The sequence below is a fragment of the Pristis pectinata genome, chromosome 2 (assembly GCF_009764475.1).
Source record: "Pristis pectinata isolate sPriPec2 chromosome 2, sPriPec2.1.pri, whole genome shotgun sequence".
Classification (NCBI taxonomy): Eukaryota; Metazoa; Chordata; class Chondrichthyes; order Rhinopristiformes; family Pristidae; genus Pristis; species Pristis pectinata.
Window position 1 is genome coordinate 41,329,466 of NC_067406.1, and position 25,684 is coordinate 41,355,149.

General features: G+C 38.1%; 1 protein-coding gene across 1 annotated transcript in view; it reads right to left on the reverse strand.

The window, feature by feature from the left end:
- The window catches only part of LOC127580693 (probable E3 ubiquitin-protein ligase HERC1), a 216,980-nt gene that overhangs the window by 69,273 nt on the left and 122,023 nt on the right, over nucleotides 1-25,684 (reverse strand). The window contains 12 exon segments of the mRNA XM_052034452.1: nucleotides 513-640; nucleotides 2,644-2,775; nucleotides 2,777-2,898; nucleotides 5,493-5,706; nucleotides 8,408-8,678; nucleotides 9,797-9,968; nucleotides 10,588-10,776; nucleotides 14,780-14,835; nucleotides 17,738-18,003; nucleotides 19,304-19,536; nucleotides 21,866-21,993; nucleotides 23,787-24,000. Coding sequence (XP_051890412.1) covers nucleotides 513-640; nucleotides 2,644-2,775; nucleotides 2,777-2,898; nucleotides 5,493-5,706; nucleotides 8,408-8,678; nucleotides 9,797-9,968; nucleotides 10,588-10,776; nucleotides 14,780-14,835; nucleotides 17,738-18,003; nucleotides 19,304-19,536; nucleotides 21,866-21,993; nucleotides 23,787-24,000 — 2,125 coding nt within the window.

Here is a 25,684-nt window from a genome sequence, read left to right on the forward strand (position 1 = left end):
GCCCCCTTGCTGACCTAGGGTACTGACACTGAGATCTTACGCTAGATCAGACTAGGCCCTTGGGGAGGAGGTTTAGTAGAGAGAGGTTAAAACATGGTATCCCCCTCTTTCTCCTTTGAAATTTTGAATATATTTTCCCTCAGGTCTCAACTTCTCTACCACTACTCTTCAAACCATTACCCGTGGATTAAAGAGCAGTTCCATAGCATGCAGATGAGGAAAGCAAGACAGTGAATATATTGCCATTTCAGGAAGTTTTACTTTATTGGGAAGTGAAGTTGGTGGTGAAGGGGCATTAGGTACTCTAACAAGACTCTTGGTGCTTGGACTAAAATGTATCCGTTCGTGTTGGAAAAAATTAATAAATCTACTGTCCATTTCACATTCATTTTTTGGCAAAGTATAGTAATTGCCTAACTTGAAGATTTCACACACTTGCATCTTCTAAAATAGTTCTGACGTATGTATCATAAGACTAAGAAATGACAAATTTTTAAACATCACAAACATACCAAGTTTTAAAGTAAACAGTCTGTATTAATGCAACTGCGTTTTTGGTTAAAGTCCACAGGCGAATGGTTCTATCCAGGGCACTTGTGGCTAGCAAACCCTTTGCAACTGACCAGGAAGAACTTGTAACCTGTTATTGAATCAAAATAACTAGAGATTATAACCTTTTTCAGCATTCCACAAACAAAATCATTATTACTACCCTAAGCTACACAAATAATACTATTCTGCCATATTTCCTCACTTATGAAATGTCAGCTTATTTAGCATTAATAATGCAACAGCCTAACTACATGTTTATTTGAAGCAAAACACATTAAGCAGCATTCAGTATGAAATGAATAAACCCTTATTTGATTTCTTATGAAAAACTACAATCAATGGAAGTTTTGAGGCAAAGTGCTGAGAACTTGCTTCTTCTAAAGTATGCAGTCTTCGGTCCAATCATTTGTCTTTAAATTATCTGTAATGTGAATGTTTATGTGCAAAATAAAGCTCAGCTTTCTCACAGAAACCACATGCATCACAGAAATCATTCAGTAAACCAGGATGGGTACAAACAGACAAGCATCTTGTTCCAAAGCACTCCACCTTATAACCAATTTAATAATATTAATTTGCAGATTATCTTAAACAAAATAATTCTGTTTGAAATTTATTTACATGTTACATATAACAGTAAAATCCATATCTACTTAAAATCTTACATTTTGGAAATTTCCAGTCTGTATCATTTAATTTCCTAATGTTATAATTGGATGCCAACTTTTCCTAGAACATAAATTCCTATATCTGCAACATTTGAGTTTTAGCTATATAAACTTGTCGCATTGAATGTATACATGAACAGAAACTTGGATATGTACAGCACCTCTCATCCAAAACTGTTCCACAGCCAATGAAGTATGTCAAAATTGTGCTAACTTGTAATGTAGGAAAAATGGTAGTCTAGGAAAACAAATAAAAGTGCAAATGCTGGAATCTGTAACAAAAACAGAAAATGTTGCGAGAAATCAGCCAGTCAAGCAGCATCTGTGGAAGGAGTAACCAGCTAATCAGATCAGGAACTCTTCCTCAGAAAATGGTAGTCAGTTTAAATAGAACAAGCTCTCACAAACAGAAATGCCATAAGACCTTAGTACCTGTTTTTGTGATGCTGACTGAGGGATAACTATTGGCAGTTCACCAGGGATAACTCTCCTACTCTTCACAGAGATAATGCTGTGGAATCTTTTAATGTGCACCTGAGGGGGCTGATGTTTGATGTCTTAATTAAGAGACTGATATCAGACTTGAGTAGGTACCAGCCTCAATTATTATGCGCAAATCTCTAATGCAAAACCTGAAACCACAATCTACTGATTTCTGAGGTGAGTATTCTACTTATTAGGCCACACCTGACAAAGGAAGACAGGCTGTCTGGTGGCATTTATTTGCAATCTGTAACTATCTTTTCAGTTTTATCCCAACTGTTTAAACTAAAGATGAATCTAGATATTGCTGAGAGAGAGAGGGGGGGGGGGGCGTGAGAGAGAGAGGGAGGGAGAGGGAGAGGGAGGGAGAGAGATAAAGTGATCTATTTCTATTTATTCTACTCACATAAACGGAAATCATCTACTCATCATCAATTATTCCCTCACAATGAAATGCAAACAAATTTATTTTCATTGACCACTGCAGCTTATCATTTTGTATTGCTGATCCTTTGTTACTGTAACTGCAGCTGACTAGCCACTCACACTTCAAAATTTGATTCACTGGTCAAAACTCAGATTTTCAGATACAGATTTATGATCAGGGCAAAATTGTGGTGGGAAGTGAATATTTTTCTCATTTTAGCACACAATACAGTAGACACTTTTAAGTTATCTTGAGTACTTTATACACTATTCCTCAGCATTCATAGAAACCTATTTCATAAACTGAATTGTTAATTTTATCTTTGATTTTTATGACCTCCAAGTATGACAAATAAAAACTTCAAATTCAGGTACTCGATGTGAAAATAGTTTTTCAATTTCCTGTACTACCCTGCAGTCCTCAACATTTATGCTATTTAGCATTTTAATTTAAGTGTCATAATGTAAATCTGGAGTAGAAATCACATTAAAATATTCAAAAATGGAACTGTACCCGGTTCTCATGTGCTTCCAGCTTAACAGTGGGGCATTTCCGAAGATCCCCTACCAAATCTGCATAAGTTTGAGGTCTAAGCTGGTTGTTCCTTTCTGATGTAGATAAGACCTGTACAAGATGCTGTGCGGCCCCACTGACGATGTCCAGAACTCAGTCTCCCAGACAGGCAGCAAGCTGCAAGTGCATTGGCTAGCTCCAAGGGTCCAACAAGCGATGATGAGTAAGAATATGCAGATGAAGTATGTGGAGCATCTAGAAAAGATAAAAATTATTTTCAACGTAGAATCATTGAATAAAATCTCAAAACTGTTCAATCAAGGAAGGAGCCAACTGAGTCATACAGTCACAGAGCATGGAAACAGGCCCTTAGGCCCAACTTATCCATGCTGACCAAGTTGTCTCCCTAAACTAGTCCTATTTGCCTGTGTTTGGCCCATAATCCTCTAAACTAGTTGATTCTGGTTCAAAAGCAATCTATTCAGTCTTTTTGAAAATCCTTATTGATTCTGTTTCCACCATCCTCACAGGCAGAGGTCCATACCATCAGCACAGGCAGAGGGCCATACCATCCTCACAGGCATACATTATCTTCTTTGTCCTTAGTTGGCCCCAGTCCTCTTTTGCTACCCATTTACTTTTTGCATGACTATGAAAGACTTTTGGGTTCTTCATGGTAACTGTCATTTTATTTTCATATCGTCTTTTTGCCCATCTTCTTTTCCTTTACTCCTCCCCTGTCAACTTATTATATGTATTCAGCCTGTATCTCAACTGAATTAATCAACTGACACAAAACCAAAAAAGTGTGAAGTAAGAAGCTATTTCCTTTCTCATCCAGGAAGCTCTGGCTTTGGTTCCCCTATCTTTCAGATTCCCTTATGGGAATGTGCCGAGCAGATCTTCACTTTTAAGGTATGATATTGCCAATCTTAGCTTCCACTTTACACTGGCCAGATCACTGTTCATTTCATCGAAGGCAACCCTACTCTATTTAAAAGGTTCTATTTTAGATTGGTCCCTGCTTTTCTCTATAGCCATTCTAAAACTTTTGACACAATCATATTTCTCCACATTTTTCCCACACTAGCCCACTCTAATTCCTCAGAATGAAGTCCACCAATTCCTCCTCCTCAGTTTCCTGAAAAATCCTGATCAAGGATCGTGTACACTTTTCTAAAATTCCTCCCTCAACTACATTATCTCAATCAATACTGTGATGACTGAAGTTCCCTAATATCTACAGTTTTTACATGTTTCTGTAACTCCATTGCAAATTCGCTCCTTGATCATCCTCTCACTTTTTGGTTCCCTGTAGAGTATCTGAGTAGTGTGAAAACACCCATCTTGCACCTTAACTTTAACGATATGGATTCTGTCCTTTAATGTTTCTCTGTATCTCAGTTCATGAATTCTTCACCATCTTTCTTAACAGTGGATGCTAAATGGATCAACCTCCATTTAGCATCCTTATAAACAATTTCATTAAGGTATCTTATTTGGTTTACTGAACCGAATATATTTTACTCATTTCCGATTACATCTAAAAGGTTTAAAGCCCACAATTATTGGAACAATCGAGTGAAACTAATGCTCTTCACTCTTTTTTGTTTACATTTATGATTTTGCAGTCACCTTTGGGAATTAATATGTAGCAATGTAGGTTTCACGCATTCAGTTTGTCCCCAGATATTTTAAGTGCTAGTGCTGGGATTTCCTCTCCAGATAACATTCATGAATATATTCTACAAAGCATGGAGAGTTCCAAATCATTTTCATGGCTAAATATCACAATAATAACCCAGTAATATCTGACAATACAGCAAATATTTTAATGAAATCCTATTTACTTGGTTGCCTCATATTTTATTACCTTATGGCAATTGGAATGCTATTTAGCTCATTAAGTCTGCTAGCTCTCTGAGTAAGCCTATTCCCACATTTTCCTTTATTTGCTCTCACATGCCCATCAACTTGACCCTGATTTTCACTTGACCCTGATTTTCCTGCCATCCACCCACATTGGAAGTAACCAATTAGCCGATCAACCAAGTGTTTATTTCAGGCTTCCAGCATCTTCCCATGCCCCTTGATACCTTCCTTGTGTCTAGATACCTATCTACATCGTTCTTAAATATATTCAGTGACTTTTTCACCACTTTCTGTGGTAGAGAATTCCATAGGTTCACTATCCTCTGCCTTAAAAAAATTCCTCTCATGTCAGTCCTAATCATCTTACTCTCTATCCTGAGACCGTGACCGTCTTGTTCTTGACTCAGCAGGCAGGGGAAACATCTTCTCTGCATACGGTACATATAGTTTCTGTTAGAATTTTGGATGTTTCAATGGGATCTTCTCTTATTCTTCTAAACACTAGTGAATATAGGTCTATTTTATCAATCTCTCCTCATGTGATAGTCCTGCCATCCCAGAAATCAGTCTGGTGAATCTTCACTGCACTCCCTCTGTAGCAAGTGAATCCTTTCTTAGGAGAGGAGACCAAAACTGTGCACCATGCTCCAGGAGTGGTCTCACTAAGGCCCTGTATAATTGTAGTCATGTATTCTTGTTCCTGTACTCAAAACCTCTTGCAATGAAGCCAATCTACTATATTTCTTTGAAATTGCGTGCTTCAATGATTGAAAGCATACTATATTGCTTCATTGACAGATATTGCTTTCAGTACTTTGGATATTAACCTGGAAAAATATGGCTCCGATCATTTAGAAAGCATATAATTTTATAGAACCTGGTATGAAGTCATTAAAAGTGCAAAATGCTATTAAAAATGTCCACTTACAGTTACTTCACATATTAGAAAATGAGGTCTGACATGTAACATTCCCTACCCTTAGATTCTGCTTCTTCCTTGTCACGACTGGATTGATGTCGAAAACCTTTCTCTGTAAGCAATGCTACCAAGGCTTGGGTTACCAGGAAGTTGGGAGAGCCAGAAAGTTTATTGTCTTTTGCTGGTCTACGGAAAAGGTGAAGCACCCTGTTCTTTTGCTGCACATCACGAATTGCGCCTATATGTAGGCCTGTTGCAGCAGCAATTAAATCCTTGGGAAAGAAAGAATTAGAATAGAGATGTTTAAATTTGTTTTTACTACGAGGCAACACAAACTTTCACAGAATTTAAACACTGTTACTTGTGAAGATACTTATTTAAGTACGTTGCTTTTTACCATAACCAAGCCTCGGGTAGTTGATGGAAGTCATACATTCCAGCCCCAAACATTGCTACAGGAGTTGAAATGGATATTGATAGGATAACAAAGTGGGTGAGAAGTTGGCAGATGGAGTATAAAGTGGGAAAATGTGAGGTAATCTACTTTGGAAGGAAGAATGATAAAGTAAGTTATTACTCCAATGAAGTGGGACTACAACATATTTTGGTACAATGGGACCTACAGGCCCTAATAAACATAACACAGTATCAGTAGACAAAGCAGGTAATTAAGGCAGCTAGTGGTATGATGTCCTTTATTACAAGGGGTATGGAGTATCAAAGTGGGGAAGTTTTGATGCAGCTTTACAGAGTGTGGGTGACATTTTGATCTTCATATTTATTAAAGATGAGCTTGTATTGGAGGCAGTGCAGAGAAGGTTCATTGGATTATTTCCTGAGGTGAAGTGTGAAAAAAGGTTGAGCAGGTTGCATTTTACTGAAATATACAAGATTCTGAGGGGTACTGACAGGGTGGAAACAGAGACGATATTTCCCCTAGTGGGGTTATCTAGAACCAGGGGCAGAGCTTCAGAATAAGGCGTCATCCATTTCATATGGAGAGGAGGAGGAATTTCTTCTCTCAACAGGGTCAGATATCTTTGAAATTCTCTATCCTAGAGAGCCATGAGAGTGGAGTAATCAAATAAATTCAAGGTTGAGACTGATGGGCATTTAAGTTGAGTCGGTGGCTATGGGTAGACAGCAGGAAAGTACTGTATTCAAAATCATAGAGTTATACAGCACGAAAAAAGGCCTTTCAGCTCAGGCACCCATTTACACCAGTTCCATTTTTTATTCTCTGCACATTTCCATCCACTTCTCCCAGATTCTACCGCACACCTACAGACAAGGAGCAAATTCCATGCAGACAGCACTGGAAGCAGGATTGAACCTGGTTTGCTGAGCTGTGAGGAAGCAGCTCCACCAGCTGTACCACTATGGTCCCCAGGACTGGATTAGCCTAGAAGATTAGCCATGATCTTGTGTAGACTCATGGGACTGACCAGTCTACTCTTGCTCTGGTTAACAATGTTCTTAGTTCCTCAGGTCTGTGACCTAGGCCTAACCATTTTCAGCTGCTACATCAATGAATTCCCTTCTCTCAAAAGGTCAGAAGTAGCAACATTTCACAGATGAATGCACAATGTTCAATTATATTCACAATTCCTCAGCTGGTAAACCATTCCATGCCTACAGGCAGCAAGGCCTGCATAACATTCAGGAATGGGCTGTTAAGTGGCAAGTAACATTCATGCCACAAAATCGCCAGGCAAAGAGCATCTCCAATAAGAGATTGTCTAAACACTTAGCCTGATATTCAATGACATTACCATTGTTGAGTCTTTCATCATCATTCTGTGGGTAACACTTACCAGAAACTCAGCTGGACCAGCCAGATAACTACAGTGGCCAGAGATCTGGTCAGAGCCTTGGTATCTTGTGGCAAGTAACTCACATTTGTCAACTCAAAGCCTTTCCACCATTTTCAGAGTGTGACGGAATACCCTCCACTTCCCTGCACGAGTGCAGTTCTAACAATTATTCAGAATCTTGATACTATCCAGGACAAAACAACTTGCTTGAACTGTACCCCACCAATGATTCCTTCCATGACCAGTGCACAGTGAGTATGATCTACAAATGCAATGCAGTTACTTGCTAGACTACTCCAGCAGCACCTTCCAAACCTGCATACTCTAACACCAAGAAAGAAACGAGCACCAGGTGCATGGGAACACTGCCAGTTGTAGATTGGAACCCCCAATGTGCACATCATCCTGATATGGAAATATACACTCCATCCTTCATCAGGAGTGTCAGGAGAATAGTTAACTGCCACAGGACACCCAGCCTCTGATGGGCTCTTCTAGCCACAGCATTAATGTGGTTGGTCCAGTAGAGTTTCTGGTCAGGGGTGACCCCTAGGATGTTGCCGGGTCTAAATCCTACCAGAAAAACTACAATGAATCTAAAAGATTGTTTACCACCAAGTTCTCAAAGACAGTTCAGGATGGGTAATACATGCTGGCCTTACCAGCAATGGTCACATCCTGAAAAATGAATTAAATAATGCCTCCAAAATTCAGAGAATATCAGTTATAAATCTGGATAAAGTATATTAGAAGAACTGCAGTACTAGCTATTAAAGAACACATCTACAAATATAGCACTGTCACAAATAATTTCAAGTTGATAAGGTGACTTAATATGATTAATACTATAAATTAAAAATAAATTGTAAGTTGCAAGACCATGATCATTAAATTGAGAACAAGTACCTTTACCTGGAAAATACAACAGATCATTTTATAACAAGTCCAAATAGCATTTACATTGAAAGATTGAAGTTAAAATGCTACAAACACTTAGCAACAGGTCAGGCAACCTCTGTTGAAATAAAGGTTTGTATTTCAAATCACTGTCCTTTCATCAGATCCCTAAGGATATTGAGCTGAGACTCTGTGCTGTCTGATCTGCATTGCTTGCAGCATTTTCTATATCATTTATAGGTCATTTTGTTCCTCATATTACCTGAGTACAGACATTAACCAATGCCCTGTAAGCTGTGGGGCTGTTTGCAACTAGACAGCCAATAGCTGAACTCATGTACATCAAGCAAGAGCTTGTACTCCACGTTGTTCCTTTTGAAGGTCTAAACTGAGTACTTGAATATAAATGTTCTGTTCCACTATTTGCCAACTGAGCCCTGCCTCCAGCTGCAAGACACATCAATCGAACCAAGGTACGGATGTCAGTTAATCCAAGAGCTTCCAGTCCACTTGTCTGACTGCATACAGAACCACTGTAAAGGCATATTTTGAAAGAGAAACATTTTACCAAAGTTTTATTACTATTGTATACTTCAATATATTCTAAGGGACTTTATATTTATGTAAATAACAAAGCAAAAAAATCATGCCAGGACTGAACTACTTACATTGCCCTATAAGTTTTAGATTTGGCTTTGCTTTAATATGCTTCTAAACTACTTGGTTTCCTTTTCTCTGAACCCATGCAGCTTTAATAGATGTCATTGTTATATACTGTAAATAACAGGTCACATTAATTATAGGTATTCCAAGAATGTTTATGTGAAATAATGATGGGTGGATTCTTAAATATGTCACAAACTTCTTAGTAAGAGAGGGTTGATCTATCTTTCCTTAAGAATTAATGCAATTGTCATCTATTCACTCCCACAACATTAGAATCCTGGAACAAAGTAAAGGATTTAACTGTACCAATTAAATCAGTGTCCAAACTGCTGTAGCTGGTCAAAGGCTGGGTATCTCATGCTATATAGTTCATCTCCAGACTCCCCAACACCTCTCTTCCATTTACAAATGACATGTCAGTTGTGGGATGGAATTCTCTCCACTTACCTGGACGGCCAGCTACACAGAGTGTCAATTACTTTTTACTGAGTCTTTTTTTAGAATGCTGAGAGACTTAAAGGTAGTCAGAGTGACCTGGGTGGCCTTGTATATGAATCTCTGAAAGTTAATAGGCAGGTTCAGTTGGCAATTGAGGTGGCAAATAGTAAAATGGCTTTTATTGCAAGAGGAATGGAAGATCAGCGTAGGGATGTCTTGCTCAAGTTAAAGAATCCCTGTGAGAGCTTGTGTTGGATCAGGTATCCCTACCTAAGGAAGGATCCACTCTGCAATTGAGGGTGTGTAGGCATAGACCAATTCCAGGGATGGAGGGTTTGTTATGAAGGGAAATTAAGCAGACTGGGCCTATACTCTCTAAATTTTTGAAGCATGAGAGTTATATCATTGGAATGTATAACATGTTCTTATGTTCTTCATAATGTAGCAATTAATACTGATTCAATGGTATTGACATTTACAAAGTAAATCAAATAAAATTTCATCAGTATTGATTAAACACTGAGAAACTGTATAGTTTCTGACATACCTCACAGAGATAAGTGATAAAGCTTTCATAACCATGGTGTGTGCTAAAAGAATTTGCATCGCCATTGTGATTCGTTGGAGAGCAAGAACTCTTTCTTTGGTGTCTTGGAGAGATGCAGCTTGCTCACCCAAAGTCAGTCTAGAACATGTTTTCTCATCAGACTTGTCCACACCTAACAATGGAAACATATTAAGATGCCTTCAAATCCTATGACAACACTAAAGCACACATTGAAATCAGATTCAATTTCTTCTATCACAGAGTAAAACTTTTATTCATTACTGGACTACTTTCATGCAGTCCTCATGGTCTGTTTAGAGAAATCTGTCAGAGGCTTAGGAACACACTCCTTAATCTCCTGGTCATATGAGTTAGTGGAAGTTGGCAGTGAAGGAAGCAGTGGGAGGCATACATTCTTTGCTTCTTTGGTCAACTTTAGAAGATAAATTATCAATTAAATTGAAGTGTGGTGAATATGTACAGAAAGCTAACTTTTTTTAAAATAATGAAACAGGTGCTTTGCAAAATCTGGTGTGATCCAGGTATGCTCTGTGTTTCATTAAGGGAGTTTGCAAAAGTTCCAAACTGCCCGGTGCCTGTAGCAACTTAAAAACCATTGCAACTAGTGACAACTCAGTTTTTGTATCTCCATGGCCTTTATTTATTGCCTCTGGGCCTCAAATAAGTTGATTAGTAGGTTACATTTTACTAAACTATGATGTAATTTCATTAATAGTGACACAAGGACAGTGGCATAGACATCTTAGATATATCAAAATGGTTTCAGTTACCTTTCTTTAAAAGTATCTCTTCTGTATTATCAGTGGTAATTGATGCTCCAAGAGGATCCTGTTCTGGAAATTGGACTGGATCTGGAATCAACTTGCTGTCATTCAAACCAAGTGGCCCAGCTAACGAGGCAAAATCTTCCAGTCCTGTAAGCTGCTCATTTCCTTCAGCATCTAATATATCCCAGTCCTCTGTACAACAAAAATGAATATCCAAGTCATATATCAACAGGTTTAAACAAAACAGTATAATAGCTAGAATATGTAATAGAAGTCTAATTGCAAATTTGTTTCCCAACAGTTAAGCAGATATGTGGCAAATTGGCTCAGAATTTGTGCTCAGCACTCACCAATGACTGGCAATAAACATTCCCACCAATTTAGCTTGCATAGTTTCCTTGGCAGGAACTTGTAGAGGGAAGTTTATGCAATCCTCAGCTACAAGACCCAGCTTTGTATATGACATAAATCCCACTGCAGCAGGAGAGGGTGGCAGATCAAGTCCCATTCACAAAACCGCTCCAGTAAACTTTGTTAGCCAGCTAAATGATGCCCTATGGCTTAGCTGGCTGCCAAAATGGTTAACGACAATGAATATTCCTGCGATCCAGAAACATCAATATTATTCAAATAATTGAATTTAAAATTGAAAGCACTTAAAATATTCAAATCATTATTAAAGGAACCTGGAGGTACAGTAGCTATATTTACTTTGGTTCCTTGCAGCTATTCTTCTCCACTCAAATTAAGGGAAATAAAATTGTTGTACTATATCTAATCTGCCACAGAATGTTGAGCAAATCTCTAATGCAAGTAATAGCAAACTTCCACAACTTCATGCTTCTACTCTTAACTCCACAAGGAGTCCAATGGTGACATGTAGTCAAGTAAATGCTGTCAGCAAGTTCAGGACTTCCATGCCATGCATGTGTGCTGAATCTGGTAACATTTTGCTGCAAAACCTTGGCAATGGACCCCAACTCAATCCTATAATTTATCTTTATGGATTGTGTTTTCAAAATGTGCTTTATCTACCAGTCAATCCATTTACAGAAACATTAATAATACAAACCAAATGAGACTTTTGGTTCAGCTATTCAAGTAAGTTTACATTTATATGATCATAGAATGATCTGGGAAGGGTTTCATGACACTTAATGAAATTTTCATTTCTGCACAAAATTCTTTTTTATACACATTAATGAAAAGTTACTCTTTAGATCTATAAACTAAATTATATTTAAACAAATCAAAAAAATTTACTCAAAGACATAGAAGTAACAAGGTCAGAGGATTACTTTAATCAGACATAACGTTTTCAATTTAGCTAAATGAATGTTCATCTTCTGTTAAGACGTGGACGTATGTCAGATGTGTGTATGTAATACTGATACTTGAAACAAACTAAATTAGATAATATTAGTTACTGAAATAAATAAAATTTAGTTACATAAGGAGGATTGTAGGCCACACTAACTGAATGGAAAAGTTAGCAAAACATACATTAATTAGCAGAGGAAAATTGCCAGTAAGGATAAAATTGCAATAAATATTCCTACCAGTTGAGGTATGATGCACAAGTAAATTAGTAAATAGAAATTAAAGGTAAAGAAAAAACTTTGGAGACATGTTATAGAGCTGAACATATGAAATACATGTAATGCCCTAAAAAAATGTTCTTTGTGTCCTCTAGATGGAATCTGCATTTACAGCGTCAACACTGGACTTCTTATTGGGAATTGAGGCAGGGCAAGTGACTGAAATGTCAGTCAGGGAGCACTTTGGGACCAATAACCATAACTCTATTAGATTTTAAATAGTTATGGAAAAAGATAGGACTGGCCCACAAGTTAAAATCCTAAATTAGGGCAAGGCAAATTTTAAAGGCATTAGACAGGAACTTGCAAAGGTTAATTAGGAGAAGCTGTTTGCGGGTAAAGAGACATCTGGCAAGTGGAAGGCTTTTAAATGTGAGATAGGGAGAGTTAAGGGGCAGCACATTGCTATTAAGTGAAGGGCAAGGCCGGCAGGATTATGGAACCCTGGTTGACAAGAGATATTGAGGCTCTGGTCAGGAAAAAGGAGGCATATGTGAGGTATAGGCAGCCGGGATCAAGCAAATCCCTTGAGTATAAGGACGTGGTTGTCTATGTGTAGAGCCATAGGGGATGGGCAGGTCTTAAATGAATATTTCTCATCTGTATTTATCATGGAGAAGGTCATGGAAGCTGAGGAATTAAGGGAAATGAATAGTGATGTCTTGGAACATATCCACATGACAAAAGTGTTGGTACTGGCAGTCTTAAAGCATATTAAGGTGGATAAATCCTGGGGGTTGACTAAGTGTATCCTTGGACATTGTGGGAAGCTAGGGAAGAAATTACAGGGGCACTGGCAGAGATACTTGCATCATCTTTAGCCACAGGTGAGGTACTGGAAGACCAGAGGGTGGCTAATGTGTCTTTATTTAAAAAGGGCTGTGAGGACAAGCCAGGGAACTACATGCCGGTGAGCCTAATATCAGTAGTGCGAAAGTTACTGGAGGCGATTCTGAGGGACAGGATCTACCAACATCGGAGAGGCAAGGACTGATTAGGGATAGTCGGCATGGCTTTTTATGTGGGAAGTTACGTCTCAGAAATTTGATTGAGTTTTTTGAAGAAGTTAATGAAGAGACTGATGAGGACAGGGCAGTGGATGTTGTCTACGTGGACTTTAGCGATGCCTTTGACAAAGTCCTGGATGGTAGACTAGTTCGGAAGATTAGATCGCATGGGATCCAGGGTAAGCTAGCCAACTGGATACAGAATTGACTTGGGGAAAGGAGTCAGAGGGTGGTGGTGGAGGGTTACTTTTCAGACTGGAGGCCTGTGATCAGTGGTTTGCCACAGGGATCGATGCTAGGTCCACTATTCCTTGTCATCGATATTAATGATTTGGATGAGAAGGTAGTTGGCATGGTTAGTAAGTTTGAGGAGTTGGTGGCATAGTAGACAGTGAAAAGGGTTTTCTAAGACAATGAAATCTGAATCAAGTGGGGAAGTGGCAGATGGAATATAATTCGGACAAGTGTGAGGTATTGCACTTTGGTAAGATAAACCAGTGAACCACTTGCACAGTAAATGGTGGGACCCTGGGTAGTGTTGTGGAATGGAGAGACCTAGGGGTACAGGTACATAGTTGTCTGAAAGTGGATATGCAGGTAGACAGGGTGGTGATGGCGGCATTTGGCACACTTGCCTTCATTGGTCAGGACATTAGGATGTCATGTTACAATGGAACAAGCCATTGGTGGGACCATGCTTGGGAGTGTTGTATGCAGTTCTAGTCGCCTAACTATAGGAAAGATGTCATTAAAATGGAAAGGATGTAGAAGACATTCACAAGGATGTTACCTTGATGGCTTAAGTTATAAAGAGAGGCTGCATAGGCTAGGACTTTTTTGCCTGGAGCGTAGGAGGCTAAGGGGTGACCTTTCAGAGGTATGTAACGTCACGAGGGGCATAGATAAGGTGAATGATTACAGTCCTTTTTTCCCAGGGGATGGAAGCATAAAAGTAGAGGGCATAGGTTAAGGTGCAAGGGGAAAAATTTAAAAGGGACCTGAGGGACAACTTTTTCCACACAGAGGGTGGTGGGTATATGTAAGGAGCTGCCAGAGGAAGCTGTAGAGGCAATTACATATGTTTAAAAGACATTTATACAGACACATGAATAGAAAAGTTTAGAGGGATATGGGCAAAACACAGGCAAATGGGACCAGCTAAGGTGGACAACTTAGTCGCATGGGCTGAAGGGCCTGTTTCTGTGCGGTTTGACTCCAATGATCTCTAAGAAACTGAAATGATTACTTCTAATTAAACCCAAGATGACTTATGTGAAACAAATCATTCCTACAAAAATAACCCAAGACAAATCAATATCATCAAGTACTTTCAATGAGTAAATAAAATTGTTTCCACAGGGTCAGTAATAATTGGGTGCAGACTTAAGACAACTGGCAACAGAGCCACAAGTGAGATGAAGTAAATAATTATTAATCATTTTAATTTGTTAATGTTTTATAAATAAATTAAAAACATAGCACAATAATAAATTTTATTAATAATAAAAATTATTTTATTCTTTTTATTTTTGTTTATAAAAACGCAGCCAATTCTTGTGATCCTATGGCCTCTTTCAGTGTTCTACCTACCTTCAGGCATATTTTCATGCTTGTTGATTAAATCAGGCGCTAATCCTTTTGCTTTGCTGAGGATGGAGATGGGGATGGGAGAAGGAAAAGAAACGATGTTAGGAACTAGATGACATTCTATTATACATGTTTCAAGAATATTCAGCAAGCAATGCATGATGTCAGTGATTACTCCTTTCTGTCACAATTACTTTTAAAATGAATTAGAAGTACGACAAAGTCTCTCAGATGGTGCTTGTTGGTTGGAGTCAGCGATTCCAACAATTAAACATTTTTAACAAAGTCCAAGACTTTATGACTGTATGGTAGTGCCACATCTATCACTGAACTGTTAGATTCTGCATGGAGCTCAGTGGCAGAGCTCTGCTTTCTGGGATTCTCCAGCATTATCCTGGGGGAAGGGGAGGGGGTGGGGGGTGGGGGGTGGAGAGAAATCACCTCCCTGATCCTAGGCCAGGTCAAACCAGGCATAGGATCTGATACCCCATTAACTTCAAAGGTGAATTTTAGGCCTTAGGAAAGCAGAGGGCAGATAAGTGCTTTTATACATTTTTTTTTGGTTTTTGTTTAATCCTTCTAGTTCCATGTGCTATGTTTTTAATTTATTTATAAAACATTAACAAATTAAAATGATAAATAATTATTTACTTCAATTTTAATAGTTGTTAAACGGTGGCACAGGGACACAGTGGTTAGCACTGCTGGCTCATAGCTGCAGAGATTTAGGTTCAATCCTGATCTCTGGTATGTTCTGTGTGAAGATTGCACATTCTCCTTGTGACCATGTGGGTCTCTCCCAGGTGCTCCAGATCCCCCCACACCCCAAAGACACGATGGCAGATGAACTGGCTGCAGTAAATTGGTTGGAGAATCAAGGGTGTGAGGGGGAGGCAGTTGATGGGCATGTGAGGGAGAATAGATTGCAGAGAAATAAGTGGGGCTATGGAACTAAGAGGAATCTGAGGGCGAGCACAGACTCAATGGGCTGACTGGCTTCCTTCTGTGTGAGTGGCAGAGTGGTGCAGCAAGTAGAGCTGCTGCCTCTTAGCTTCAGCCACCTGGGTTCAATCTTGACCTTTGGTGCTGTATAGGTGGATGCTGCATATTCTACCAATGACCACGTGGGTTCCTTCCGAATGTGATTAAACTTTGCAGTATTTTGGATGTATCATGAAGATATGAAAATAAAATTTCTTTTTATACAGGATACTTCCAATGAACTTCTGTTCCTGGCACAAAGTTTCACCTGCTGGATAACAAATTGGGAATTTAGGTGCAGAATTTCCCATCCAATAATGTCACCCGAGAAAAAACTAGAGAAGGTCCAGGACACACAAATTTGTATTATAGCCTCTGACTACAAGGTTTTTTGATGAAAATGCAATTTATAAAATCCATTCCAGAATAAATAGGGAATACTAATTATTAACTATTATTCTATTTTAACTATGTTACATTCGGTAGAGATCTATTAAAGTGCCTTTGCAGAACTGTCAGTAATGGAGGCATCCACATTTCATGGAGAAATTGAACTACTATAGAATTAGATAATTTTGTATTTAAAGAGAATGTAAATACCAGAATAAGATACCTGAATACTAACCTCTTCACCTCAAAACTTACATAAAGTTCTTCCAGGGAAGCATAGATTATTACTTCATTGTGTTTAGTACCTTCAATACCTGTCCAAACTGAAGGTAATGACATCAACTTCTATAGACTAATTAATTCCAGTCCAAAGTCAAGTAGTAACCAGACTATAATGTGCAAAAGGGACTGGACAGAAGACTAATGGTTTCTATTTTAATCAAATTTCACTAATAAAAAAGTGTAATTTAGATAAGCTAGAATAATTAATACTATAAATAGAAAATGCTGGAAACACAAGCTATTTTTTGATCTTTATTTATAATAAGAATAATTAAGTTTGATATTCTAGATCCACCCACAGCCCCCTTGCTTAATAATATATAATTTATAATAAAACAGATCAGAGGTAATGATAGTTGGAAAGTGCAGGTACAGAAAAGGACCTGCCAATAGAGCTTCTATCCATGGAGACCTTGCACTGATTCATTATTCAGAAGACTATTCGTCTTGTAAAATATCCTAATCAAAGTAAACTTCAGGACAGATGAGAAGAAATTTCCTCACCTAGAAGGTAGCAAATCTTTTTTAGAATTCTCTATCCACGAGAACTGTGGCCACTGAGTCAGAGTACATTAAAAACACCGATCAACAGATTTTTAAAAGATATTTAGGAAATCACGGTATATGGGGTTATTTCAGGAGAGAGGTGCTAAGGTAAAAGGTCAGTCATGATGGCACTGAATGGACGAGCAGGTATGAGGAGTTGAATGGCTTAGTTCTGCATCTATTTTTCAGCATATTTAAGTAATTGTTAGACATTTGCATAACCACAACAAATTCACTAACAATTCTGATCGAGATGCTACACACTTCTTTGTACAGTGGTCTCAGGGAACTTTGAAATAATATTCTGCCCTTAATATACAGAATCACAATTAAATATTTAATTAACACTTGTTCAAGCAGACTACACTTTCTTTTGCAAAAGATCAAAAGTATTTTGCCACTTGGAAAACCACAGCAATTTCTCTAAGTGAACTCAGTATTAGCTTGAACAGATTCAATGACACATTTGTTCTGATAACAATAATATCAGGCAAAGTTGTTGATTGGTCACCTAAAGATAATTTTTAAAATATAAAAGTTATTACCCTTTATTCCAGCATTTTCCAAGTTATAAAGATACCTCTACAAAATATTAATGGTTAATTCAATTACTCATTTTCATTTTTGGATTTTTATGAATTATAAAATAATATTGACTTCAAAAGTTTTAGAATGTTGTCTTCTTTGCACCTCTTAATTGGGCTAAACATTTTAAAAAACTCAACAAAAATGAGGATCAAGTTAGTTTTTTAATATCCTCACCGATTTAATTTGACTTGCTTGTGTCTTGGTTTCTCAGCCAAATATTTTCCATGGCAACTGTTGCACATCAGATAGTATGGGCTCCCTGTGCCACACTCTCCTCCAAACCAACCATCAACATAGGCTCCATTACTTCGATATCCCATGTGGCCTGCACTCTCTCCACAACCAGGGTGATGCCGTTTCATATGATTGTTGAATTGCGTTGTACGAGTATCACACAGTTCACAAATCACAACCTCCTCTGCATCTGAGCTATCCTGGCACTGAATGAATGCACAAAGCAATTTGAAGTTCCTTTAAAAAATAGCAAAAAAAAAAAAAAAAAAAAAAAAATAAAAAATAGCAAGAAAATCTACAAATGCTTTAATGTATTCTATTTAGTGAAGAAATTCTAATATAATTTTCCATTTAATTTAGGAAATATTACTAGTAAAATGCCCCAAGCAATTCCAGTCACTTTATACAGAAATAACACAGTAATTTAAAACACATAGAATGAACATCTGAAATAACTTAAATGGTGTTTTACTGTTTTTTGTTTTAAAAGATGACACGAAACAGAGAAGTTTAAGATCATTAATTATTTTGGTCTCTGTTTTTAGCTCCTGTTGTGAACTAATTCACAGTGCAGTGTCAGTGAAAGCCAGCACTGTTAAAATGGCATTTACCATGTGCCTGCTGGACAGCATAAACAGGCACCACAACGAAGGGCTGTATGAAGTTTATTTAAGAAGGATCTACTGTGTTGTAGCTCCTTATCCATGATCCTCTGTCTTCCTCCCCAATTGGGATTACAGAATTACACTGGGATTATTGAATGTAATCTTTTCTTGGCCAATATTCAAATTTTCCACCAAGGACCATTTAATTCAACAGAAAAGAATGGAGCTGTCGACCTTCCGATCTGCATTGCTAGGTGATCCATTAGCCAGTAACACCCATCATATGTTCACGGGAGCTCCTGACAGCAGGATATTACTTTAAGAAACACTATTCTACACTGCAGTAAATTACATTTCCATGAGCCGCAGAAAAATGACTTTGGGCTCCTAATAAGGAAGCTCGAGTGGACAGCTTCTTAACTGGATGAACAGTTATTCGATCTTCCAAATGTGGACATTCTCTCAATGAAGATGGAGCAGAATAGAAACAACACTCAACCTGGAGAATTTTTTTTTGCTATATAAATCCGATTCTCGCAACGAAAGCCAAGAGAAGTAAGAAATATGTCAAGAAAGAAAAGATGCTTTTTTGAGATTAAGCCCAAGAGAAAACAGGGTTAGATTGTGTTTAATACACTATCTAATTCTGTAATCCTGATGGGGAAGGAAGACAGAGGATCATGGATAAAAAGCACAGTAGATCCTTCTTAAATAAACTTCATACAATCAGGACTTGGAATTACCTGTCCTTTTCATGTACAAAATAGCATATTTTTCCTTTTTTTCTGTATGGATGATAATAAAGATACTCATTAAGTGCAACAATGGATACAAATACCCTGACTAGTTATTTGAAAGGAACAAAGAATTAAACTACACAATAAAAGTACTGCGATTTTACCATGTTTGGCCAATCCATCATCTCAGACAACCAAATGCCCTGTGCTTCATTTTCAGTACCACATTCAGAAGGAAACATATCCTCAACAGAACCTTCAGATAGTGGATCCTCCGAAAAACAGAGCTCCAACTCTCCATCCAGATTGCGGTCAGACATTGCATCAGTTTCCTGCCACCCTGCAGTTTCAGGCTCTCTTCGTAGCGATGACTGTACCATCGGAGGAGATCTGGATCCTTTACGGGACATAAGTATGTTATGCATTTGCTCATCAAGAACGCAATATAGTAGATTTAGTCAATCATTATAGGGTTAATCAATAATAATATATCATCTATGTAATTCTCCAAACATCAACATCGAAACAAAACATAAATGTATAAACTATTGATACTTTGTCTGAAAGAACAACTTGAGCAGTGATTAATTTACTTCTTGGAATTCTAGTCAAAGAATTGATGGAATACAAAGCAGTGTCAGTTGGTATCTATGTAGAGAAAAGGCACAACCCTTGGAAAGAATGCTTCCCCACAACTAAACAAGTCTTTTTTTTATCCTCCATGTACTTCTACTGCTTCTGCCTTTGTTTCAGTTTTATAACGATTGAACTTCAGTTTCCTTTCAGTAAGATTCTGCACTCATTATAGGGAACAATGCAAAGTCAGGGAACAGAACCATTTTCCACTATGTGTCTGGTATAGTATTATTCAGTAAAATGTCACGGTGAAATGCCACAGTGCCAAGGACTCTTGTGTAAAACTAAATCCATCCTTATCACGAAACTATATTTAAAACTGTTAATTCAGTAGTAGTTAGCATCAACAGAAATATCTCTGTCACAGACTCAGACTAACTTGAATCTAGACCAAACTACTCAAAATAACTCCAGTTGGGAGTTACCATTGGAGAATGTCACTGTGTGCTATAGACTTCTTTGTGCATTTTCAATCCTGAATGAGTTGGAATTTTCTTACGTTAAAGACTGGAAAAACAAAAATATCTTTAGTCCCTGTCACAAACTCCATACCCTCACCACTTATCTCTTCATCTAATAGGCCACTACTTCACACTGCTACATTGCTTCGCAGTTAATTTCATTTCAGCAAGATAGTCTGCTTCCATATCTACCTCAGCAGATCTGCTGCCAAAATCATCAGTGGGTACAGGCAGGGTGGAATTTTGAAATCCAAAAATGATTGAACTTCTGTTTCTCGTCAATTCAATTTCAGTAAAACTCCTCTCTCATAGAGAACAGAACCATTTTCCACTTTCTGTCTAGTATATTATGCAGTAAAATATCATGGTGAAATGCCAGAGTGCCAACCACTCAACCGTAAAACCAACTGATCCAAAAATATCAGTTTGATTGGGGGCCGAGGGAGGGAGAACAGAGGAGTGGGTGGAAATAGGGTGAAAAGTTTAAGGTTCTGATCCCCAATCTGACACCTCCAGATTTTCGGGTCAAAGTACAGGGAACTAACTCACCAAAGAAGCAGTTTGACAATTTAAATGTTTTTTTAAAAGACCTGATTTAATTTATTTTGCAGGTTTAACATTGGTTGCCTGGGTTTTCAGTCAATAGGAAACTCAGCAGACAAAACAAGACAAAGGCAGACTCATGAAGGCAAGTGCCTTTCCAGCATTGATTTGGACCAGAAGTGCTTTCCCTCTGGTTCCCAAACTTACCACCATAAAAAAAAATGGGTGGGAAGTTTGGGAACCAGAGCTTCAGCCTCAATCACACATCCCCTTCCCTTCCATCCTATCTCCCTTGGAACTGGAAGTCACATTCTATCTTGGGGGATTTGGGTCCTGTGGTCTGCTCTGGAGAACTACCCAACTCTGCTACTCTTTTTTAACCTATTCCCTAGACCCATTATTCCAATGGTGTCCTGACTAACCTCTCACTCTCCTTTCAAGTTTTAACTCATCCAAAATTGTACCTTCTATAATCTATCCACTCCACACCCATCACTTTATCATTAGCTGACCCAAATAAACTCTCAGTCTCCAAATGGCCCAAATTTAAAATTCCCATCTAAACATCTCCCTTCTATCAAAGTAATCTTAACTGGACTCAGGACTCCTATGCATTTCCCTCTCTTTGACCCATCACCAATGATAATCTGTTCAGTTTTCCGGTCTCACACCTCAGAAATTCCTCCCTATATCCATTGGCTTGAGACCTCATTTAAGATCTTCATTTAATTATGTATCTTTATGCTCACTCTCTTCAATTTCTTCCTCTAGCATCCATTTATATCTCTGCAGAGCACCATGGGGCATTTCCTTCATAGAAGCAAGCAGTTTTACTTGCTCTACTAGACAAAACTTCAACCCAATCGTCCAGTCTATGGTTAAAAACCAAATACCAGGATGGAAAGTTCCAATCAAAACCCTGAATTTCTGCCTTTAAAATGATTATTTAATGTTATTCAGCTTGTTACATTACAGTCGGTCTTTGCATTTTTGTAATTAGGTGCAGATAGAATTCCAATTAGAACTTGATAAAAAGCAACAGTAGGATCACAACTCATACTACTGGCTTATATAACCACGTCTTACCAGCCCTTATGAAGGCAGATCTCTGTCCTTGGCTTGCTCTGTGTCTTCGAGCTGGTGGAGGCCTATTTCTAGTCAAATGCACATCAATAAAGTTTCCTCTTTCTATCTGATCCAAACCATCAGTAGTTCTGCTTGTTGATGATAGGGAGCAGGGGAGAGGGTGTGGTTATGGGATCAAAGGGAGTTGAAGGTGAAAAGAGACAGGTTTGAAACACGACATCAATAAATAAACTTTGTAGCATGAAAGCAGCAACTACTTGTATACACTACTGGTAGTTTTGCAGTCTTCAAATTTCTCTAATTTGTAATGTTAACATAAGAAGAATGATAAAAAAAACATAAGAAAGGGCCATTGGCCCAAAAAAACAAAATCACAGAAATCTATGACACAGAAGGTCATTATGCCTATTATGACTATGCTGGAATATGATTCTATTCCAAACCACTGCATTTATGTGCTGGTTACCTTGCTTAAAAATTATTCCATTATTAAAAAGCAAAGATTTCAGTTGCATTCTTGCGCTCTGTTGAATTTACTTCCTTTACGCTATTTAATACTTACATGATGCTTCCTATACTGCCCGTTGGCTTAAATTTCCTTATTCCTTCCTTACAGTTTATCTCCTTTATATCTGGGAGTCCTGTTTGTTAAACATCATTTTTAACTAAAGCAGATCTTACTCTGGCATAGTGACTAACAAAATCTAATCCTGTTATTTTTAAGCTTTAGTCTGACATCTGTAAACATGTTTTACTCTTCTATGTATTCCAGTATGCTGCTACATTTTTTAAAACTTAATTTTGTTCACTGTGCGGACAATGTATTGATGTGCTCATTACTACTTATAAACCTCTGTGTTCCACACATTGTATATCCATGTCTGTCATTTTTTTTGATCCCACCCATGCAAATTTAAACATAATGTGTCATCTGTCTGCCTAATTGAAAAACCTATCAACTTCCTTTGTAAATCTTTAACCATCTATTTTGTCTCTAGTGTTCTCCTTACTTTCTTTGTTACCAATTTGGTACATACATCTAATCATTGCACTAAATTATATTCGACAGACACAAATGTTAATCACAAAAGTGGTTAAATGTGTTGTTTTACTGATATGTTTTACATAAAGAAATCCAAATGTGATGATTTGGAAAGTAACTTACAGACTCTAGGTAAGTAATCTTCCACAAGATAAACAGACATGGGCTGGTGACTCCCAATTGTATGTTTGCTATTTTACAATCCAGCATGCATCACTGTATAAGGCCTACCATTCACACGGCAAAGCTTTTGTAATGGATTTGGTTAAAAAAAGGCCTAAGAGCATGCGTGTTATTAAGGTTGTTTTATATTCTAGCCCACTTAGACATAAATTATAGGATGCCAGAGACTCTAAAGGACATCCCCACTTTCTCAATTTTACTCCTCTACCCTTTAGAACATTTATTTCATGTATTTGTCCATTTCCCATTTGCAAGTTATTTGGATACTGTGTCTGCACTGTTTCTTACAGGGCAATCCATGTAGTAAAATTTTAAAAAGAATTAACCTAATATTTCAGTATTTTTTGTTGGCCGTTTAAATTTATTTCCTCTAGTCCACTAACAAAAGGGAAATATGATTGATGATTTATCTTACTAAAATATCTCAGAATTTTTCTTACTCATTTTTCTTTATTCTAACAGGGTTATAATTTGTTTTGCCCTGGTTTACAACCAAAGCCTTTTTTGATCACCAACTTCAATGTTAATTCCAAACTCCCACTGAAAATTTTATTTTTAATAAAATAAAATGAGGATGATGATTTACTGTGATTAATTTACAAATAGATCTTAGCCAATATTAGTTGGGGGGGGGGGTCGGGGGAGGAAGGGTTGACAATAGTTCAAAGACCAACTTTTACACATTTGGATGCTTACCCTTCAACCGCATCTTCCCTATCAACACTGTCAGGAGACACAGGCGTAGTTGATCGATTGTGCACTATAACCTCAGACACCACAGGTGGCTCCAAATCATTGTCCATAGTTGCTGAGGAATAGACAATTACTTCTTGTTCTTCTGCTAGTGGATGTTCTAGCATCCAGCTGGCTAATTGCTCAATTGATTGTGGGTCTGCATCTCCAGAAATTCCTGCCCAAAAGGAAATCAACAAAAGTCACCTAAATCTGTACACACTGGTTAAAAAGGCACACTATAAACACAGATAGTGAGCCAGAGGAATGGTATCCACATCTGAATCTCCCTTTTACTGCATTGCTATTTCCACTCTAGTAGAAATTAGTTACTGGATCCTTCTGGTCTGTTAAGAGTCAGGAACTCATGAACCATCCAGCCTTCATATAAAAATTAAAATCAGAGGATTGAGGATTTGGAGTCAATAGGCTTAGGTTGATGTACAGGCCTCACCAGATGCCTGTGATTTGGTGGGGCTCCTCAATCCCTCCTTGGACTCCTGCCCCACTAGCCCCATAATAGGATAGCCTAGTGCTTTGTCTCTCCACTCTCCTACATGGTTCAGTGTCTGCCAGCTGGTGACATTTCTCATGCTATCATGGTCTAGTCTTTATTCTGCAGTTGCATCTGCATCCCCAAAGTCCATCTCTGATAGATATGTATGGATCGCCTCCACCCTTCTCACCTTTCCTTCAGTCTCTGACTTGTATTCATCACTACAGCCAACCCCATCCTCACCCTGGAGACACAAGAGACTGCAGAAGCTGGGAAGTGGAACAAAAAACAAACTAATGGAAGAACTCAACTGTAGTACCCAGGCTTTAACATTATGGGTCTTGATCCATATTATGAATTCCTCCAACAGTTTGCTTATTGCCCCATCCTCACTCTCCCAGTCCCCTGCCCTCAAAATCAAGTTACATTCCAAGCTAATTCAGGTACAATAGACAGCTTAAAAGATGACTGGCAAGGGACAAGATCACATTGTGACATTGATCAGAAGTAGTGTTGGTTTTGGAGATGACTTATGATCTGGAGATCATTGGGAGGGTGAAGGGATAGGTTATCAACTGTGAAGATGATCAGGAAAGTTGGTGGAGCCTGTGGGAATTGGTGTTAAAGGAAGAAGTCAGTTGAAGGGATGAGAGAGGCGTGGTAGGGAACCAGTAAGAGAATCAATTGTTGGGGATTGAGAATATTAGCTCAGTTCCCTGGATTTCAAAATAGCCAAGAAATCTCCCTCATCCTAGAAATATAATGACACAATTTCCTGAGGTGGAGAATTCCAAAACCAATACTCTGAGGGAAAAACTTCCACCTCATCTGTCTTTTATCATAAGGCTATGACTCCTAGTTCTAGATTCCTTCACCCGAGTTCTTTTTAGTTTAAAAACTATGCCACTGCAAACACACACACACACACAGAGAGAAAAAGCAAGCCCTGCACTACCTTACCTTAATTCTAACCTTTTCCTCGGCCACTTCAGGCTGAATCACATTATTCTAACTTCATCATACTTTTGATTCTAAAAAGAGCTTCCTACGAATATTCCCCTTTCCTTCATCAGAGTCTACCTACTTGTGCAATATTTCTCACCTCTGCCCCTACCTCACCAATGTTTTGCTGGTTCTTTTCCTGTCCTCCTCCCTGCTTAATTTTATTGAAAACTGTGCCAGAGTCCAGCTCTGTGATGGGTCTTGAAGACCCATCATCCTTACTGACTCCTGTGCACCAATACCTAAAATAAAAGCTCTTTTTCTCGTGTTTAAATGCTCCCATAGCCTTATTTCTCTCGTTCAACAATCTTTTCTAAACATATGAACCAACCTAATCTCTGTTCCTTTGATTTTTCTCTTTTGT